This window comes from Lepidochelys kempii, chromosome 13 (assembly GCF_965140265.1).
Source record: "Lepidochelys kempii isolate rLepKem1 chromosome 13, rLepKem1.hap2, whole genome shotgun sequence".
Classification (NCBI taxonomy): Eukaryota; Metazoa; Chordata; order Testudines; family Cheloniidae; genus Lepidochelys; species Lepidochelys kempii.
In genome coordinates, this window is record NC_133268.1 from 3,247,304 (window position 1) to 3,268,650 (window position 21,347).

The window sequence follows — 21,347 nt, forward strand, 5'->3', positions numbered from 1 at the left end:
GTTGGAGGGCGAGGGGGGTCTTCTGTTAGTCACACAGACAGGCTCCTTTCTCCGTACCGATCTGGAGTGCTCAAGGTGTGGTCAGCTGAGCGCACGCTGGGATGTCTCACAGGAGTCCAGGAAGGTGTGTAATCCAGGGGGTTTGTACTTCAGATCTGAGAAGTGGGGAGGAAAAGGTTAAAGTTCCCCACTTGGTGAAACTCCTCTCTCCCTTTGAGACTCCTGGCTCCTATCAGCCTGTGTCCCGGTGCCTGGCTGTGCTAGAATTCCTGCCAGCAAAGGCAAGGGAATGAGCTGAGCTGAGGGCCAGGTTGGAACGGCTCTGTGCGGAGCAGCACTGATGTGGTTGGGATCATTTTACTTGTAGTGCTTGGTGGGGCTGTTGACTGTCCTGTTTTCCTAGGCGGCCCATCAAGTATAGTCTGTGCAGCGATAACCATGGGATAAAGCCCCCCACTCCTGAGCAGTACCTGACCCCCCTCCAGCAGAAGGAGGTCTGCATTAGACACCTGAAGGCCCGGCTGAAGGACACCCAAGAGAGACTCCAGGACAGGTAAGTGCTGACGCAGATGAGCAGGTAACAGGAGGGTCCCAACACCAGTGGGGATGAGGAAATGGGAAGGTTGTAACTGAATGCATAGGAACCTCCAAATCAGTGTCTAGTCTCTGACAGTGGCCAGTATCCACTGCTTCAGAGGGCGGCGCCAGAATCCATGTAGTGGACAACTATGACCAGAGGGGAAACAGCCTTCCCAGCTGCAGGCAATTTGTGGTTGGTTTGTGCCCTGAAGCATGAGAGTTTATATCCCGTATATAGGATAAAAATGTGTAGCTGTGGATGATCTCATTATCCACATGAATGTCTAATCCTTGTGCTAATCTGACTAAGCAGTCAGTAACATCCTGTGGCAGTGAGTTCTACAGGTTAGTCAGGAGTTGTGTAAAACAAAGTGTTTCTTTTTATCAGTTTGAAGTTTGTTGCCAAATTTGGAGATTGCAGAGACCGTGATTTTCACCTGGCAGGTTTTTGACTCTCCCATTCTCCATCAAGTTGCTCTCTGATCTGATTTTCTTGAGCAGCAGATATTAGTACACTGTGGTGTTCTTATATTTCTATCTGTATACTGTATATTTATTGAGCATTGTATATGAATACAAATCCACGTCCCCCTGTCCCCGTCCCCCCAATACCTAATATCTTGGCGGTGTAGGAAAAGGGATGGAGTTGTGAACTAGACTTATAGACTCTAAGGTCAGCAGGGACCATCGTGATCATCTAGTCTGACCTCCTGCACATCTCAGGCCACAGAACCTCGCCCACCCACTCCTGTCACAGACCCCTAACCTCTGGCTGAGGTACTGAAGGCCTTAAATCATGGTTTAAAGACTTCAAGTTCCAGAGAATCCACCATTTACACTAGTTTAAACCTGCAGAGCTTAGAAGATTCTCATCTGAAGGGACCACAGTAAGAGATGGTCACAGGGTTTCTATTTGGCTGTCCCCGCACTTTGCTTCCCTCAGAAAGTACCCCCCCCGTGTGCTTTCTAAGCCCCTTCCCCACTGAACACACACACCTCCCCAGTGCTGCTGTTACCCAAGGGAACCTGGGATTGGACAATCTAATCACAGAACAACTTTGTGCCAAAATACTTTGTGTTTCGGTTTACGACCATTTTTACCCATATAAGTCCTGTCTGCCCTTCTCCTTGTATAGAGGGTCCTTGCGTAGGTGAGAGGAGAAAGATGGTGATTAGGGGGTTTGGACAATAATTTGCCCTCAGAGAGTGACCCCAGAAATGCACCATCCAAACTACTTTTAGTGTGGACTGTCAACACCTATGCAAAATTCCGACCTCCAGTCGTGTCACGCCGGCCCCCTCCGGTTGAAGTGGTGGTGATTGTCTGTCTGTCTGTCTGGTGCAGGGATACTGAGATTGAGGATCTGAAGACCCAGCTCTCAAGGATGCAGGAGGACTGGATCGAGGAAGAGTGCCACCGTGTGGAGGCCCAGCTGGCACTCAAGGAGGCCCGGAAGGAGATCAAACAGCTAAAGCAGGTGATTGACACAGTGAAGAACAACCTGATGGAGAAGGACAAAGGCCTTCAGAAATACTTTGTGGACATCAACATCCAGAATAAGAAGCTGGAGACACTGCTGCACAGCATGGAGATAGCACAGAATGGGGCTGTGAAGGAGGAAGGGGCTGGGGAGTCGGTGGGGGGCTCTCCAGCCCGGTCGCTCACCCGCAGCTCCACCTACACCAAGCTGAGTGACCAGGCAGCAGGGGACAGAAACGCTGGCGACTCACAGACCCTGTCAGCTGAGGAGGTGGTGGACAGTGGCTTCGTGGCTGCAGATGACTCGCTGAGCCGGACGGACTTGCTGGAGCAGAGCAGCCTGCTCTCATCAGGGGTAGAGTTCTGCACAGAGGAGGGGTCTCTACAGAGCTCCTTCACGCTGGGCTCCAGACTTCCCACCAGCTCCACCTATGAGAAACTTCTGGGTACACAAGGCAGCGTGGAGGCTGGAGTGCAGGCGAGCTGCATGCAGGAGCAGGCCATCCAAACTGACTTTGTGCATTACGAACCGGACCTGGACACTATCCTGGAAAAGGTCATGAAGTCCCAGGCTTGCAGTCTGGGCAGCCCCACTTCAGTGTGGGTGTCCGAAATGGAAGACATAGTGCCCAGCTCAGAGACTCAGGCCCAGAACTTCTCCGGGACCACGGACTTGATGGCGACTGAACCCAACTCCGCTGTGGTGGTGACTGCAGGAGACGGGCCAGAGACTCCGGAGGGGCAAGGGGGCTGCCAGGGGCTGGTGACCAGCAAGCCTGCTGTGCAGCAGCCCTCGAGCACTAGCCAGTCGGTGAGCGTCGTTTGCACCCTGGAGGAAGACGCTGCCGAGCTGAGCCAGGAGCCCGCAGCACCAAAACCCTATTGGAGCCGCCATTTCCTTGTGGATCTGCTGGCCGTGGTGGTGCCAGCGGTGCCCACGGTAGCCTGGCTGTGCCGTACTCAGCGGAGGCAGGGCCAGCCCATATACAATATCAGCTCGCTGCTCCGCGGGTGCTGCACGGTCGCTCTGCACTCCTTACGGAAGGTCAACTGTCGTTCTGTTGGCAGCGTGCGAGATAGCAGCTGCAGCTCCCCGCCCTAACTCCCCTCTTCCGCCAGCCAAACACACTGCACGTGCTTCAAGGTACGACTTTGCGAAACCACCAGAATTTATTTGACCACGGATTGTAAATTCCAGACACGCAAAACGTTCGTTTTATTTATTCGAAGTGCATGGGCAACTTGAAGAGGAGGACTTGTGGCACCTTAGGGACTAACCGATTTATGTGAGCATGAGCTTTCGGGAGCTACAGCTCACTTCATCGGATGCACCCTGACATCCTCTGATCTGCTGCATCTAGAATCTGCACTTCCAGGGGGCCTGCCAGGGGCCTGAGGAAATGAGCTTCTGGATTTGCTTTGGCTTCTGAGATGTTCGAGGAATTAAAAAAGGCCAATTCTGGAAGCGCAGAGTTGAGGGGGGGCCACCCCAGCCTCCTGCTGAAGGACACTTGCCCGGCAGGCGATGTAGCTGATGGATTTTGCACTGTCCACAAGCGAAGTCTGCGTAGCACAGGTGTGTATGTACCGGGTGCGTCTACACAGAGCAACCTCCTGCGGCAGCAAGGCTCAGAGCCCGGGTCAGCTGTCTCAGGCTCGCGCTGCAGGGCTACATATTGCAGTGTCAGCATTCCTGCTCAGGCTGTGACACCCTCCCCACACCAGGTATCGGAGCCCAGACTCCAGCACAACCCCAACTTGCTGTTTTGAACCCTGCTGCAGAAGCCCGAGTCCGTTAACCTTATACTCTGAGACTTGCTGCCACGGGACCCTTTTTTGCTGTGCAGATGTACCCACGGTCACTTCATCTAGGGAGAAAGAGCACTACAAACCCTTTCCTGGACTGATGGATCCCTTCCCCCTACACCTTTCCTCCCCTGACTAGTCCTCTTCTATTGTTCCCTCGGGACATGGCTGGGTCATTTGAAAGGCTAGCTGCCCAGCTGGCCTTTTATTGTATCGTACTTGTTCTTACAGTTGTTCCTGAGTCCCAAGAGGAAAACACCATGCCTGCCGTCAGCGTGAGGGGAGTCCTGCGGGTAAAACCCTGCCCAGTGCTCTGGGGACACAGGTTAATGGTTGAAGTGGCTGCAGCTCTCAAGTGACGTTGCTTGCAGAGACTCATTTTAACGTGTCGAGAACAAAGGGGAAATCAAGACGGCATGGGCAGGAGAGATGGGGACAAGGGCTAGAATGGGGGAGGTGCCTCTCTAGAATAGATGTCCTTATTCCCAACATGCTTTGCAGAATAAACAGGGAGAGGACTGAATTCCCGGTTTGCAGAGAGGAGTCTAGTCTAAATCAGTGTGAGAGCCGATGCAGAACATGGCTTCCCTCCTTCTAGGAGCAGGGTGGAGCAACGAGGGTTGCCCAAGTCTGCTCCCGTTGCCAGTGGCAGAGTCAGTGACTCAGAATCCCTTCCCCCAGAGGATGGGGTCAGAGGACAGAGTGGACAGATGCTTGCCTACAAATTCACTTTGGAAACCACGTGAACGTCACTCCCTTATCCTTGTCCCCTCCTGGGGATTTGGACCTGTTGGTTCAAGTCCTGCTTTGCTGACCCAGTTCTAAAGCTTTTCGCCTCCTGGAAGATGTGACAGTAAGGGCCCAGTGGCCAAGCGAGAGAAGCCAGATATACCTCATGTGAATCTCCATAGCCAGAGCCACCTGCTGTATCTCTGTGCAGTATTGCATATGCACCCAGGCTGCCCATGGTGAGAACTCCTTAAATTCTGTATCTTTCATTCCGTGCTTTGCACCATGTTCACTTTTTGCAAACAGAAGCTCCATTGTGGAAATTTCTCTGCTGCACACCTCAGATGGCTGCAGGTTTCAAAGACAGGCTGACATCTGCACTGCAGGTGCAGGGTTTAGGGTTACACTCAGACAAGGACGAGCCAAGGCCCCGGAGTCCTTTGATGCTGCTCTGCTTCCATCCCAGCTCTTCGTCCTGGAGCAGAGAGAAGCAGCTGGGGTTTCCTCAGGCCGGAGACGTGGCTCCCTTCAGTACTGAAATGTCTGATAGGAGTGCAGGGTGAGAGTGTTTTGGTTACGCTAGGGGTGGGGGGGCATCTGGCTGCCCATTGCCGCAGAGCTTTCGGTGCTGATTCTGACAGCTGGAGATGCCTGAAACTGGCATGGAGTGGTGATTTGTTTTCAGTGGTGGCGGGGACAGAACAGAGAAGGCAGAGGGCCATGCAGGGCACAGGGAGCGCATAGCCCTGTTCTCTGGAGGCAGCTTGTCTAAAACTTAGGCTGGCAGAAAACATCTTCAAGTGGCCTCCTGAAATCCCTTTAAAAGCCAAATTTCACTGCCGAGATTGATCAGCTGGGGACAAATGCCTAGAGAAAATGAGGCCTCATCCAAACCAGTTCCTCTGCCAATCTAGATGTTCAGAGCAAGCCTGCTGGCGTACGCTCCAGCGCTCCGACGGGTAATCGGCTCGGGGTTGTCTGCAGTGTTCAGCCCTGAGAGTGCATAAAATCAACTTGGGGTTTGGGTGGCCTTGCCCCTGTCTTCTCTGTGAAGTGACTGACCCAAAGGGCCAGGCCTTCAGAATGGCGAGTGCATTTTTGTGTACACACACACACACACACACGCACAGTGATAACTATGCACATATACTTTGTTTACAGAATTGCACACGTGTTTCTGAATCTGGCTGCAAAGGTTTTGTTTACCCTGATGATTACTTGAACAAACAATGTTTCTTCTTTTACATCCCCCCCAACCCTCCTGGTCCCGCTGCCATCTCCTCCCGGTCCCGCTGCCATCTCCTCCACACACATTGGGCGAGGGAGTATTTATTTTAATAGTTTCATTTTGTGATGGTTTAAAGCTAGTTTTCTGGTGGGGTCCAATCATCTGGGGCTGATCACATTGGTACACCTCCCAGGGTTTTTTGCCCTTTGGTCAGACTGTCAAACAGCTTTATTTAGACTTTACCAGAGATGGCTGGCTACCTTGGTCATGTGCCCCGCCCATTTGTTGTGGGGGGCAGGGGGGGCAGAGGGGTGTTGCTGCATGTGTTGATGATGCCACATGCTCGTACTTTCACAACCTGTGTCCAGCACGTCTGGACTGTCACAAATCAATATCCCTTTGAGACAAGCGCTTGTTGCAGGGTAAAAGTGGGCTACTGATTTTCAAAATGTGGTAGCCATGGGGGAGCCTGGAGTGAAGGAGCCTTGGGTTTGATAATGTAATCTAAAGCATTTGGGGAGAAATGGACAAAATCCAGTCAAAATGGCAACTGTAATTGGAACTAGGATCTAAGGCTCTTGTGCAATGTATTTGTGAATGTGTGTACATGTCTGTTAGACGATCCAAAGCTCTGCCGAGAAATCAGTGTAGGGTTATATTTGAAAGAGAAATCTATATATTTTTTAAATACAGAACTTAAAAGCTGTAACCACTTTTTGTTCCCAGGGGCCTGTAATCTTTGTCTGTTGGTGGATGTAATAAATGGCATTGGGTCTCTGCCGTGTCTGTTTCCATGTAGCCAGCCGTAGGCTTCTGCTCTGGAGAGAGCTGGGCTGGAGCGCACGTTCCGCAGATGTTCCCCTTTCAAAGTGTCCCCGCCTCTGAGTGGCGAAACACTGCTAGGGTGAGGGCCCAGCCCAGGGGTGGCCAACCCAGGGCTCCGGAGCCACATGCGGCTCCTCAGAAGTTAACGTGCGGCTCCTTGTCTAGGCACCGGCTCCGGGGCTGGGGCTACAGGCGCCTACTTTCCAATGGGCCGGGGGGTGCTCACTGCTCACCCCCTGGCTCTGCCACAGGCCCTGCCCCCACTCCACCCCTTCCCGCCCCCTCCCCTGAGCCTGCCGTGCCCCCCCGCCCCAGAGCCTCCTGCGCGCCACGGAACAGCTGATCGGGGTGCGGGGAGGGAGGGGGAGGCGCTGATTGGCAGGGCTGCCGGTGGGCGGGAGGTGCGGGGTGGGGGAGCTGTCGGGGGGCTGCTGACGTATTACTGCGGCTCTTCGGCAATGTACATTGGTAAATTCTGGCTCCTTCTCAGGCTCAGGCTGGCCACCCATGGCCTAGCCCCTGCTGCATGGACTTGAAGCCTGGACCCAGAATGTGCATTCTGCTCCTGGGGCGCTAACAAGCTCTCAGGCCTGGGCAGTCAAACCCGAGCCAGGGATGGAGAAGCAGCAACGCCCAGAGAGCCTTGTGCTTGAGGGCTCAGCGGAGGCTTTCAGGCAAGCTACATTGGTGAGGTCACGTTTCCTTCTGTGGTGTGTGTCTCAGGGAGGGCTGGGGAAGTAGGAAGGCTGATAAAGCAAACAGGGGATAGGGCACTTCTCGTCTAACTCCTTGATTCTCAGCGTGGCAGAGGCCCAGCACAACATCCCTTGCCAGCAGTGGCTCTCGTGGACCATGGAGAAAGGAATAAGACGACGTCTGCTAGTGTTGAGTACAGCGTTCTGAGCCAGGACTGGGGAATTTATGCTGCAGGGTGTTAGGACTTCAGTCCACCAGTCCCCACTACGTCTCTTTGGGTAGCAGCCTGGGTGTATTGACATGCACCTGTCTTTCTGCCTTGAGGCCTTTCCCATTCTCACCTTCTCTACGCCTTAATCTGTGATGGGACAAACCCCCTCTGATCTGACCTGCTCTGCAAACACCTCCCTCAAGCTGGCCTGGGATTTAACTGAGGAAGAACTCATGCCCATGGTTCCCCCCCACCCCAGTTTGTCACGTCCCAACTTGTGCAAAGAGGAACAAGTGCGAATGCATTGCTATCCAGCCGCAGGGCTCACCCTTCAATAGTAAACTACTTTGGGGCAGTATTGCACAGTGGTTTGGGCACACTCGATGCTGGAGTGGCCACTGAGCCAATGGCCACTCAACTGAGTGATTCATTAGCTCCTAAAACTACCCTCACTTCCCTCGGTTTAAGAACAGGCAAAGAGGAACATTTTGAATTTAGTTTATTAAAATAGCTCTGTGTGTGTGGGGTCTTGAAAGAGTTGCATCACATGGCCTCCACCAGGGAGGCCCCCCACAACCACTCACCTCTCTTTTGTGTGTGTACACCCGCATCTCTACCCACATCCACCTCCCCACACTCCTTCGGACACCAGCCGATCAATGGACAAAACAAGGCTCAAGCCTGTCCAGGTGAATGAATAAAAGATTAAAGGAAACAGTTGGTCTTTGCTCTAGAATATTCCCCATAGAGATGCACCTGTTTTCCCAGGCATTGTAGGAAAGTCTTTCTTATATTGCATTTAATAAAAGGAAGGAAGATTCTCTGAGCTCCCACTGACCGGGTGCCTGGCTTTAAACATCAGGAAGAGAGTGGTCCATGGACGACTTGATCTGCCCAGGTGACAGCCTAGTTAGTAGATGGAAAAAAGGTCAGTTAGGAAGTGTTTGTGCCAAGGATCTGCCCAGTATCTTTGCCTAGCACACCTCCCCCTTCCCTTGGACAGCGCCTGCCTGCCGTACATGTGTGGGGGGTGGAGAGGGCAGGAATTGACTCTTCATGAACAGCACCAAAAAAACTGTACTAGGTAAACCAATGTACGTAGCACAGAGCGTGCCCTGTGCTGTCAGAAAAGGAGCATGACCTGGTCCCTCAAACAGCGTCAACTCTAACCACGCAAGGTACAGAGGACGGTGGAGGAACGGGCCTGCAAAAAGCCTGCTGAGGGTCCTTGGGACTTTGCATGAGCATTGTTGGCACCATGGGTTCTGATCCTTTTAACTGAAAAGGGAAAGATGCAAGAGTCCAGCGGCAGCCAGCGGCCCCATTGTGCTAAGAGGCTGTGGGGGATTGTTGGCACCTATGAAAGGCATAATTTCTTAAATTTAAAGTAATTAACCAGACCCTTCTCTAGCACCTGTGACTGAAAGCACCCAGCACTTCACAAACGTGTTAATTTCAGCTCAGAGGCTCCCCGCGGGGTCAGGAAGGCTGATCCGCGGTGCACAAACGGGACCAGCGCAGTGGCACTGAGGGCATGCCTACACTGTAATAAAAGCCCCGGGGCACGGCTGTGGCTGGCCTGGGTCAGGTTCGGGCTGGAGCCCAGGCTCTGAATTCTAACAGAACGCTATGAAGGTCTCACAGATGCCTCCAGCTGGGACACACCGGGCCAGGAGGCACTCACTTTGCCATTGTATGTGTGTGGGAAGCCAATGTCCCTACCGTTTGACCATGTGCTCGTAGATCACTGTGGGGATGATGGTGATGGTGACAGCGTTACCAGCTGTAGCCAGGATATCCAGGATTTGTTTGTCCTTGAGGGGGGAAGAGTTGAGAAACACGATATCACAGACCCAGCTACTGCACAGGCCAAGGGCTCCCCCCTAGGCCGAGCGAACGCACACCTGCCACTCCACTGTGCACTCCTGCAGCAGCCCAAGGAGATGTAGCGTGGCCAGAGCGTAGGCCTGTCAGTTCCCTGCTAGGTGTGATGAGTTAGGCATGCATGGGGCGGCTATTTGCTATGCAAACCTCGCTAGTTAAAAAAAAAAAACCCGTCAGCCTTGATTTTTTAAAAAAATTTTAACCCGGCAGCTTTAAAACCAAAAGACTCTTGCACTAGGGGCAGCTGCAGGGACCTCCCACAAACCAGCCCTTATTCAGGCTGACATCACACCAGTTAACTTCACTGTATGACATGAAAAAAGACTTTGTTTCACCCCCGTGCTGGGGCCACGCTGTGCCCCCAGTAAGAGGGAGGCCTGGGAAGAGGGACCAAAACAGCCACTGAGTGTGTTCGGCAGCCAACTACTCCAGTTTATATTTTCAGTTCCGCTACGTTTAACAAGAGATCAGCTTCCTTCAGCCTCCAACTGCCAGTTCTTTCTTTTAATCAAAGACACCATCTGGGGGAGATTTTCAAAGCCACAAGGGGGCGTTTGGGACCCGAGTCCCACTGAAAGGGGCTGGGTGGCTCTAGAAAATCTTCCCTGCAAACTCCTCAGTACCCAGCTGCTCTGTCTGGTCTGACCCATCTCCACAGGAAACACTTCAACAGCAGCAATTCGCGAGGAGGCAGCAGTAACCCACAGTGGCAGCGTCTCAGACCACTCAGTCCCGTTTCTCAGGAGAGAGACAAATCTTCAGCTGTAGGGCACCATAGCCCGATGCAAGGGGCTTCCTACGGCTGCCCCAGAGAAGCGGGATTCTCCCTCTGTGGGACCAGGCCCCGAGCGAGGGATGGTCACAAGCAGGTCCCTTTCCTGGCCAGGGGCCTGGCTCAGGGAGTCTCACACACGCACCCCTCCCGGCACGTCTCGCCGGGGGCCTTTACCTTCAGGCCGATGACGTTCTGCCCGTTCAGCTCACAGATGTAGTGGTTGATGAGGAGGCCGTTCCGGGCTGCAGAGCCGCCTTTGGTGAGAGAAACAATCTTCCCCTTCTTGATGACAAACCCCACGTGCCCCGTGCTGTCCTTGTGCATCGTCACCGTGCGCTGGAAGGGCCTGGGGGAGGCACCAGGACACGGGCGATTAGTCGGGACCTGACGCGCCGCTGAGAAAGCCGGACACAGACCGAGCGCGCCCCCCCACCCCACGCACCTGTCTCGCACGATCACGACGATTTTTTCCGGGGAGGCCTTTTTCAGGGCCCTGTTGGCCTTGTCCGTGCTCCAGCCAGCGCAGTCCTTCCCGTTGATCTGCAGCACCTGGTCCCCGAAGCGCAGCCCGACGAGGGACGCCGGGGAGTTGGCCTTAACCAGCTGCACAAACACCCCCTGCGGGATGAGGAGGAGTCCGACTGTCACATGGGCGGTGCTGGGTGCACCAGGCATCCCATGCCCAGGAAAATGCTCACATCGCTCAACGGTGACCACTCCAGCTGACTGTGGAGCAGCTCAGCAAGGGATGCTGGCCAGTCCTCAGCTGGAAAGACCTGGGGCTGCAATGTGAGGGTTTGTGACAGAGGTAAAGGACCACAGTGGGCACTGCCAGGACGAGCCCGGCACCAGGCTGGCTCCAAGGGGTTTGTCTCCTGGTGTCCCATCTCACGGTCAGAGCACAGCAAAGTGCATCCTCAGACCAAACAGATCACTATCACAAAGGGGTCCTGCTTCTCCTTGTCTTAGTTCTTATTAACGCTGAGGTTGCTCAGCAGGTCCCAGCCCCGGCGCTCAGGAGCCAGGCCTGATGGGACCCCAGTGAACCCAAGGTGAGCGGCGCACACTGGCCTCAGAACCCACCTGGTCGATGCTTTTCAGCTTGAGCCCAGTCTTCCCGCGCTCGTCCTTGCAGAGGTGGAGCTCCCGCAGGCCCGGCCTGATCTCTGCCCTGCGCAGCCCGAGGTTGTTTCCCGTCAGTGGAGCGACCAGCACACCCTGGGAGGAAGGGACCAGCGCCCCTGCCTGCTGGAGAATCCACCCGGCACATGAACAATCTGAGTCGACTCAAGGGCAGATAGTCCATGGGGTGGGGGAAGATGGCACTAGGGCTGGTCCCTCACATGTGTCTAACACTGGAGTGGGCAGTGGGGGGCCAGGGGTGGGGGGAGATGGGAGACTCTCTGGTAGCAGAGCCAGGCAGCAGAAAAGGGAGGTGACCCCCTCCCCCCATGCATATCCCCCAGCCCCTTGGACCCAACTGGGCCAGGACTCAGACAAAGCTCTTTCCTCCAGAACTGCTGCAGAATGTTACAGATGCCAAGTGCAAAACCCAGCAATGGTGGCAGGAGCAAAAGCCGGCTGCATCAGCAGTAGCCAGTGGCTGGGGGCTGTGTGGGAAGGCGGGATTCCAAGCGGCGAAGGAGACAAGGATACGGTACATTCCCCAGGAACGAGGGACAGCCCAATCCCCGGCATCAGCTTAATCCCCGAGAGATCTATGGGCTGGCCAGGAAGCAAGACTCAGGCTGGCTCTCCCAGGGCCACTCCTCAGGCACCCATCTGCTTCTTCAAGGGTACTTTTGCCTGGGTCTGGCCTGCCAGTTCCTTCCCCTCCTACCAGGAAATGCTACAGAGTGTCTGGCGTGGGTGGGGACGAGGACACAGCTTACTGGGGCCTAGGACGTGAGTAGTACGAGCCGGGGGACAGAAAGGCACAGTTACATTCTCTGGCCAGACATCGATACCTACGTTGCCACTTGCTGGGACCAGGGCTAGGTCCTTCTGGACCTCTTCACTGGAGAGCGAGAGCCCCATATAATCCCCAAGCTCCCTGAGGTTTGGGTACAGAACAGGTGGGGCTGAGGGGGGAAGAGAGAAGAATATTTTCCATTCAGAGAGCTAAGCTGACCAGGCACCGCCCTGGGGCCCTGTCCTCCTGCCACAGGATTTGAGTGCCTCCCTTGAGACGAACAGCAATTACCCACGTCCTGCAACCCCAAGACCACCCGACCCTGCAAGATAGAAGCCCTTCGCCCCACTGCAGGACTGATGCTCTGAGCCCCGGCAGGTGCGCCCTGGCTCTCGAACTGCTGAGCATTGTCATAGGCAGCTCGGAAGTTTGGCCACCTCTGTCCTATAGCCTCAGGGCAACGATCGGACCTTCCCCCAGATGGTCCCTCCCCCCTGCGTCACCCCAAGCAGCCAATTCACAGCCCCTCCTCACTGTGCTTGGCCTGGCAGGGCAGTGCAGCTGAGATTGACCCTTTGGTCACTGGGGCATAATTGCTTTCCCCTGCCCCCTGAGCTGCTATGGAAACCACTCCTGGTCTAGAAGACTCTCCCTCAAAACCAGCTCTCGCGGCGAGAGGCTGAGTCTCAGCTGGGACGTACCAGTCGCCTTGGCTGGCTCTGACTTCTCTGCAGCCCCAGCCAGAGCCCTGCTAGCTGCATTCGCCTGAGCCTGTGAAGAGAAGACAGACCTCACTATGTGGGCATGGAGAGCGAGAAGGGTGGGTGCATTTTATCACCCCACCCCCACAGCTCCTGGGGAGCTGGGATTGTCCTTGCGCTCTGTCAGTGGCTGGAGTGAATCCACGCCTTCCCTTTCAGCACCATGTAATGGGCTGGGAAACACGTTCTCAGGGCAGGGTGCTGGGCGACAAAGCTGAGCTGGTCACTGAAACCAAACCACAGGCAAGGTGGGCACCCTGCTCACTCAGTGTCAAGCGAGGCCTTCGCTTGAAAAGGGGCATAGCACATCACTCGGGGCAAGGCCGTCAGGGCACACCGTCACCGCCCCTCCACACAGGCGGGGCCACACTGGAGGCTTGGCAGAAGCTGCTCCAACAGCTGAGCTCGGTGTCAACTGGACCCAAAACCCAGCCTCTTACCTGCAAGGTTTGATCCACCTTCATGTCCTCCAGTGACGGGTACAGAGTTGACATGGCTGCTTCGTCCACAGGAACCACCTGTAAGAGGGCATGCGAAGGCAAGAGTGAAATGAATGCTCTGGAGCAGAGAACAAAGGTTACATTCCTCCCCCCTACCCCCAATTCATTGTCAAACCTTATTCCGAGCTGCCTGATGTACCAGTGCAAGGAAAGGCCCAGCCTCTCAGGGCACAAAGCTTCACACACTGCTACACTAATGTCCAGAGTCAGCACGCTGCAGGGCAGTCTACATGGGGCTGGGCAAGTACTGTCCCACAGTTCCCAAGTTTCAGGTTCCAATGTGGTATGTTCACGACACACAGCCCAAGATGTCAGATCAAACATAAAACACTCTTGCTGGAGTGTTGCTAGTTGCAAGGTAACATTGCTCTGTTCTTAGACTCCAGAACCCTCATGTAGCAGAACCAAAACCAGAGAGAGAAAGCAGGCGGCTCCCTAAATCAGTGATGCACAACTCACCCCCCGTCTTGCTTTAAGACAGAAGCCGCCTGCTTCTTTCTTTCTTCTTTCTCTCCTGCACACTTTGCTACAGCATCCCCTAGCTTGCAAGCAGGACCAGGAAACCCCATGCAAATTAAAATGACAGCCTACAATTCCAGCAGTTTTCAAATACACCACAAAACGAACCCAGCAGCTCAAAGCAAAACCTGAGTCCAAACCACTATGGTTCACCTCCCTCTGGGCTACAGCCACAGGAAGGATAATTCAGACCAGGTTCACCAATCTGCAAGAAAGAGGCACCTGGCCCAAGTGTCTAGTTTGGAACATGAGCTCTGTCTGGGTTCTCTTAGCCAAGCTGGGCACAATTCTGCTCCAAGCCGCCAAAGCAAAAGAGATCAGCCCAATCATCCCCCTGTAACCCGCTCAGCTTCATGGGCAAAAAGCCCAGCGGGGGCATGAGCTTAGGACAGGATCATGGCATCATGGCCAGTCCCCCACACGTGATGCACGTTGGCATCACATAAGGCATCAGGGTTTCAGTGGAAATTGCCAGGGCAATAAGGTTTTTGTCAGGCTGAGTCGTGCCTGGTTCAAATTCTTCCCTTGTCACGTCAATGTCAGTGCCCGCACCACCCCGTGCAATTAAAACTGCATTGTCCCCTCCTGCCGCTTGAGGCTTTCATTTTGTGCACATGTATCACATATCCAGTCAGCTCCACAAGCTATTTATAGCCAGGTGGGGAAACTGAGGCAGAATGTGGTCTCGGACCTGGCCCCAGGTCGCACAGGAAGTCTGTGGCAGAGCCAGGAATAGACCCACAGCACCTGGTTCAACACCAACACCACCAGACCAGCCTGCCACTGCATTCGAACCACTGCAGCCCTGGCCGGCGGGGGGGGGGCGAGGGTTGGGGGGGCTACACACCAAGAGGTAGCTGCTGTAGAAGACTGGCGCCATGCCTCATACATTTGTTCTCTGTGTTTTGCTGGCTTCCAACCCCTACCAGTAACTACCCAAGTGCTGTGGCTTTAGCTGGTGTGACCTGCTGGCTGAATAGCTGCCTCTGTGCCATTAATACCCCCATAATAAACAGGCAGCGGGGTGGGCGCCTGCCCCGGCATCCGATTTCCCCACAGCTGTGAGCCACCCCCAGCGCTGGGAGCTCAGAGCACAGGAGGCCTGTGTCAGCAGGCACTGCCCATGAAAAGATCCCATTCAAACAGGTTGGTCACGTGGGGCCTGGAACTGATACAGCTTCGGGTCCGGGCCAAGTTTCTGCAGCATCACATGATTGGTTTCTGCACATCAAGGGAAGGAGCCCTAATGCCAGAACATCTTAAAGGGATAGGATCCCTTTTCTATTTCGCCTAGGCACCTCCACCACCCACAAAGGTTGGCACAGCTCCTTAAAACTCCTCGCCTGCAGGGCGCTCCAGTGGGCTTATGACTGGGTGTTTTAATGTCTTTCTGTGCCCAAGTGACATGTCCCTCTGTGTATGTGTGTGTGGGTACAAGCACATCTGTCCCTCTGCATGTGTGAGAGAGAGCGAGAGAGAGCCCGAAATGGAGCCTACAAATGAAGCACAGGGGAGGATACGACAATACGGTTCGCAGCCTCAGCCCCTGACCTCCATAGACAGAGAGAGATGCACACACAAAACCCAGGGTACAGCCAGGCTCTCTCTCTCTCTTGCACACACACCCCTTACCCACCTGTTGGAAGATGCTGCAGGTAAATTCACATCCTGCTCCAAGGAAAATTCTCAGATCAAATCTGCCAATTTGCCCTCCCTGGCAAGACCTGGGTCTTCCAAAAAAGTTCCCCTGCAGACTCCACAACCCAAACGTTTCAGCAGGGCGAACAAGGCAAGGGAGGCAGGGGTGTCAGAAGTCGAAACGGACCATCAGCACATGTGAAACTGACTAGTCACTTCCCTTGTCTGAGATGCAAAAAGGACACAAACTGTGTGACCAGCCCTCTCAGTTGTAGGTAGTTGGTAGCACAGGCCCGGATACTGGGTATGGCTGGTTTTATAGATATGGTATCAATTGGCATAGATCCATGAGAGTCAATTGCAGTGGGCGTTGGCCCACAGGGTTTAAGTTAACATGGCCCTGTTAAAACTCGGTCTGATGGCCGAGCACGCACTGCTGTCCACTGCCGGTGGAAGCAACCTCTGCCAGCAGCCCCACTGGTGGGCGGGGGCTTGAGATGACAGCAGCAACCTGGGGTTGATTGCTGTGCTCGGACTCGAGCCCGATGAGGTGCAGAACTGCGGGTTTTTCTCCCTCCGGCTTCTTGTCAACCCCAAGGTAGAGCTGTGACGGCTTCCCCCGAAGAACCAAGTGACAACCAGCTTTTTACCGTGCCACGCTCCCACCCCCACCCCCCAGTGACACTGACAGAGGGCACGAGACAGGGGCCCAGACCCCAACGGCACGGAAAGCAGCGGAGGAATCTCCCCGAGTCCGACGGGGGCCCGAACCCGTAACCAGTCGGGAGCTGGAGCCGGTTGTTAACCCGCTTCCCTGCAGGGGGCGCTGAGGCTTTGCTGGGCTCCGGACCGGGAAGAGATGTGATTCCTCCTCCGGCCGCCGGGGGCGCTGCGCTGCGGGAGCCACGTGGGCTGCGGCCTGGCCCTGGCCACGAGCCCTGGAGCTGCGGCTGCTCCCCTGGCCCTGGGGCTCCCGCTGCTGCCGGGTGGGTCCCCGGCTGCTCCGAGCTGCTCTGCCCGTGAGCGCCCCCCACCCTGCCCGCAGCCAGCCCCTGCCCTGCCTGCAGCCCTCCAGCCACCCCCGCACCCCCTGGCCGCAGCCAGCCCCTGCCTGCAGCCACCCCCTGCACCCCCTGCCTGCAGCCAGCCCCTGCACCCCCTGCCTTGCCCACAGCCACCCCCGCACCCCGTGCCCGCAGCCAGCCCCTGCCTCCAACCACCCCCTGCACCCCCTGCCTGCAGCTAGCCCCCGCACCCACTGCCTGCAGCCAGCCCCTGCCTCCAGCCACCCCCGCACCCCCTGCCTGCAGCCAGCCCCTGCACCCCCTGCCTTGCCCACAGCCACCCCCGCACCCCCTGGCCGCAGCCAGCCCCTGCCTCCAACCACCCCCTGAACCTCCTGCCTGCAGCCAGCCCCTGCCTCCAGCCACCCCCGCACCCCCTGCCTGCAGCCAACCCCGTCTCCAACCACCCCCTGCCTGCAGCCAGCCCCTGCACCCCCTGCCTTGCCCACAGCCACCCCCGCACCCCTGGCCGCAGCCAGCCCCTGCCTCCAACCACCCCCTGAACCTCCTGCCTGCAGCCAGCCCCTGCCTCCAGCCACCCCGCACTCCCTGCCCTGCCCGCAGCCAGCCCTGCACCCCCTGCGTGCAGCCAGCTGCTGCCTCCAGCCACCCCTGCACTCCCTGCCTGCCACCAGCCCCTGCACCCCCTGCCTTGCCCACAGCCACCCCCGTGCCCGCAGCCAGCCCCTGCCTCCAACCACCCCCTGCACCCCCTGCCTGCAGCTAGCCCCTGCACCCACTGCCTGCAGCCAGCCCCTGCCTCCAGCCACCCCCTCACCCCCTGCCTGCAGCCAGCCCCTGCACCCCCTGCCTTGCCCACAGCCACCCCCGCACCCCCTGGCCGCAGCCAGCCCCTGCCTCCAACCACCCCCTGAACCTCCTGCCTGCAGCCAGCCCCTGCCTCCAGCCACCCCCGCACCCCCTGCCTGCAGCCAACCCCGTCTCCAACCACCCCCTGCCTGCAGCCAGCCCCTGCACCCCCTGTCTTGCCCACAGCCACCCCCGCACCCCCTGGCCGCAGCCAGCCCCTGCCTCCAACCACCCCCTGAACCTCCTGCCTGCAGCCAGCCCCTGCCTCCAGCCACCCCCGCATCCCCTGCCTGCAGCCAACCCCGTCTCCAACCACCCCCTGCCTGCAGCCAGCCCCTGTCTCCAGCCACCCCCGCACCCCCTGCCCTGCCCGCAGCCAGCCCCTGCCGCACCCCCTGCCCTGCTTGCACCAGCCCCTGTCTCAGCCACCCCCACACCCCCTGCCCTGCCCGCAGCCAGCCCCGCACCCCCTGCCTCCAGCTAGCCCTGCCCCACGCCCCTGTCTGCAGCTGGTCCAGCATCCACTGGTGCCCTGCAGTTCCCAGGGCAGTAACCCTGCACACCTGCTTCAAGGAGGGGGGCAGGGAGCAGCTGGGACCCACACATGTGCACACCCTAGGGTGACCAGACAGTAAGTGTGAAAAATCAGGAGGGGGGTGGGGGGTAATAGGAGCCTATATAAGAAAAAGACCCAAAATCGGGACTGTCCCTATAAAATCAGGAAATCTGATCCCCCAGCACACCCCCAGGGCGTGGCAGGGCCCCACACATGGGAAACGGAGCTCATTTCTAGCTCAGGCCCATCTTTTTAACAAAGAGCTTTCGGCAGGGTTAACACACACCCATATTTTCCCGGACAGGTCAGGCTTTTTGGTTCTTAAATTGCTGTCCAGGAGGAATTTTTAAATTTTAAAAATTCCTCCCGGGAGGATACGGAGGGTTGGTAACCCTGTGGGTACAAAAAATACATACTGGGGCATGTCCCTTAAATCAGAACGTTTTAGAGGGAACTGGTTTAAGATTTTGGCAGCTCATAGAATCATAGAATATCAGGGTTGGAAGGGACCCCAGAAGGTCATCTAGTCCAACCCCCTGCTCGAAGCAGGACCAATTCCCAGTTAAATCATCCCAGCCAGGGCTTTGTCAAGCCTGACCTTAAAAACCTCTAAGGAAGGAGATTCTACCACCTCCCTAGGTAACGCATTCCAGTGTTTCACCACCCTCATAGTGAAAAAGTTTTTCCTAATATGCAATCTAAACCTCCCCCACTGCAACTTGAGACCATTACTCCTCGTTCTGTCATCTGCTACCATTGAGAACAGTCTAGAGCCATCCTCTTTGGAACCCCCTTTCAGGTAGTTGAAAGCAGCTATCAAATCCCCCCTCATTCTTCTCTTCTGCAGGCTAAACAATCCCAGCTCCCTCAGCCTCTCCTCATAAGTCATGTGTTCTAGACCCCTAATCATTTTTGTTGCCCTTCGCTGGACTCTCTCCAATTTATCCACATCCTTCTTGTAGTGTGGGGCCCAAAACTGGACACAGTACTCCAGATGAGGCCTCACCAATGTCGAATAGAGAGGAACGATCACATCCCTCGATCTGCTCGCTCATCACTGCCTGTAACCCTGCAGGCTGGCCTCAGGCAAAGCTGCCATTGTCTGCAGCTGGAGTGATGGGAAACCAACCAGGGAAGGAGAGTGGTGGCAGGGGAGTGGTGGCGGGGAGGGTTAGACACATGAGACTCCTGGTTTACTCTGCGGTGTAGCTTTACTTTCTACCCTTCTTGCAGTCTGGTCTGAACCTCTCCTAAAGATTCTGGGCCAAGTTCTCAGTGGGTGTAAATGCGTGCGATTCTTCTGGGTACACCTGGAAAGAATCTAGCCTTCTGCCCATTCCGATCCTACAGAACAAAAACCAGCTGCTAGGGTACTCAGGCCAAGATCCTAGGTGCCCAACTCCCATTGAACTCACCTAAATACAGCTCTGAGCCTGAGTCCCTGCCCGTCACACTCTTCCTTGTTGAGCTGTCCAGCCTGGTTTTCAATGTCCCAGTGATGCAGGGGTTGTTTTTTTCCACCCACGTCCCTAAGAAACTATCAGCTGATCTAATAGCAAAGGCAAAGGCTATCCCTGCCCACTTTATTGACATGGTGACATCAGCCGCCCTTCTGTTCCGCTACCGCTCTGCAGGTCAGCGATTGCCCAAGTCAGGGATTAGTCAGAACAAAACAGACCATGTTCTGGAGGGGTCACTATTTCCCCCCGCTAGCAGGGCTCCTGCTTCCAAGGGCATGTTGAATGCTGGGAAACAGCCCCTGGCTCTGAAAACACAGCCCAAAAGATCAGGGTCTCCCGAATGACGTGAACTGCTGGAATAAATGCCATGACAATGGCCACTGACGAAAAGGGCCAAGATCTCAGAACAGCAGCACAAACCTGAGGCCAGAGAGAAAACAACCACCCTGGGTCCTGATGCCCCACACTCGGCTAAACCTCAGCCCTTCTGGAATGTGGAAGTACCCAAAAACGCTCAAGTGCCCAGGAGTTCAGAGCTGGAAAGCACAGAAGTAGCAGGAATTCATTAACTCCACTCACAGATCCAGCCAGTGAGGGCATCTGGAAAACAGACTCCAGCCTGAGCTGCGTTAACGTTATCATCTTCCCCGTCCCTGGCACTAATCCTGGAGGAGAAACTTCGGGATCAAGCTCAACAAGTTAAGTCAGTTGCTGAGTGACTCCAGTGGGAGCAGATTGGGCCCTCAACATGACTCCAGGGTGGATGGAAAATGTACCAGGAAAAAAAATCCCCCTCGTTCTAGTACCATTCCACCAGCTTTGAACGCGCGATAACCATCAAGGGAAGCAGATCCCAAAGCCAAACAGAGTGATTTCCCAGCAAAAAGAACAGAGCTCCCTTCACACAAGCCTCACAGGGACCTCAGCAATTTAACACTGTGGGGCAAAGGGCTCGGGCCACCTCCTCAACATGAAAAGGAGGACTTGTGGCACCTTAGCATAAGCTTTCGTGAGCTACAGCTCACTTAATCGGATGCATTCTGTAGCTCACGAAAGCTCATGCTCAAATAAATGTGTTAGTCTCTAAGGTGCCACAAGTCCTCCTGTTCTTTTTGCGGATACAGACAACACGGCTGCTACTCTGAAACTCCTCAACATGTGGAAATTGTCAGAATTCAGTTGGAGTCCATGGACCTAGGGCAATTTACATCAGCTGAGGGCCTGTCTCCCGATGTTCCAGTGCGTCACACGCACAGCTGGGCCCAGAGGTTCCCGTGCTCGGCGCCCAGCAGCTCCCCGGGTGACTCTTCAGGCCAGCTTTTTGAAGGTGCTGAGCTCCCACTGTGCACCCCAGGTGATGCTCCCTTTTGACAATCTGGCCCTCTGAGCCTAATCCTGTTGTGACATGAGCACTGGGGGCTCGCACTGGTCCCAAGGGAAGGGCTGCCACCAGAGAGCAGAATCTGTGCCTATACCATGCTCAGTTAGAGCAGGTGAAAGCACCTTGTCTCAGCCTGGTTGAAAAAAACAGACTGCATCCCATACAGCACCCGCCAGACAAACCCCCAGCCAAGTGTCCCAGAGAGGAGAACCCCACCTGGGACAACCAACCTTTACTGCTCCGGGGAGTTGAATGCAGAGCTGGGCTGAACCTGAGCCCACAGCAAACATCTGGGCTTGATTACCAACCCTAAGGAAACCGACAGCCCAAAGAAGGAGCAGTGGGGTGGGAGAGCCAGGTGAAGCTGAGTGCATCCCTCCCCCTCCCCTCCCCTCCTTACCTGGCGAACAGCTCTGGAGTAGGTTTCTCTTCTCCAGCACACTCTGCCTTCCTCTTCCAAAGGTCTGTGATTTTATAATAGAAGCAAAACACAGGTGCCGCCTGCCTGGGAGGGGCGTCACCCTGTCAGCTGA

At 55.7% G+C, this 21,347-nt stretch overlaps 2 protein-coding genes across 8 annotated transcripts in view; one reads left to right on the forward strand and one right to left on the reverse strand.

Moving 5' to 3' along the window:
* Window positions 1–6,598, forward strand: part of SNPH (syntaphilin) — a 33,040-nt gene extending 26,442 nt beyond the window's left edge. For all 3 annotated transcript variants that reach the window (XM_073309178.1, XM_073309176.1, XM_073309175.1), the window contains 2 exons: window positions 404–553; window positions 1,925–6,598. In XM_073309178.1, the coding sequence (XP_073165279.1) occupies window positions 404–553; window positions 1,925–3,161 (1,387 nt within the window). In that variant the 3' untranslated portion in view covers window positions 3,162–6,598. The remainder of the gene's footprint in view (window positions 1–403; window positions 554–1,924) is intronic.
* Window positions 6,599–8,036: 1,438 nt separating this feature from the next.
* SDCBP2 (syndecan binding protein 2) lies at window positions 8,037–21,317 on the reverse strand. Of its 5 annotated transcripts, none has more exons than XM_073308975.1 (9): window positions 21,215–21,317; window positions 13,327–13,404; window positions 12,827–12,896; window positions 12,185–12,294; window positions 11,297–11,458; window positions 10,656–10,831; window positions 10,388–10,559; window positions 9,277–9,368; window positions 8,037–8,460 (listed from the first exon to the last, which is right to left on the reverse strand). In XM_073308975.1, exons 2-9 carry the CDS (start codon window positions 13,378–13,380, stop codon window positions 8,406–8,408), a joined length of 891 nt encoding a protein of 296 aa, XP_073165076.1. In that variant the 5' UTR covers window positions 13,381–13,404; window positions 21,215–21,317; the 3' UTR covers window positions 8,037–8,405. The 5 variants fall into 5 exon arrangements, with proteins under 5 accessions (XP_073165076.1, XP_073165074.1, XP_073165075.1 ...); XM_073308973.1 differs by having other exon boundaries at window positions 11,297–11,461; XM_073308974.1 differs by lacking the exon at window positions 21,215–21,317 and adding an exon at window positions 19,389–19,444 and having other exon boundaries at window positions 11,297–11,461.
* Between the last annotated feature and the right edge of the window lie 30 nt (window positions 21,318–21,347).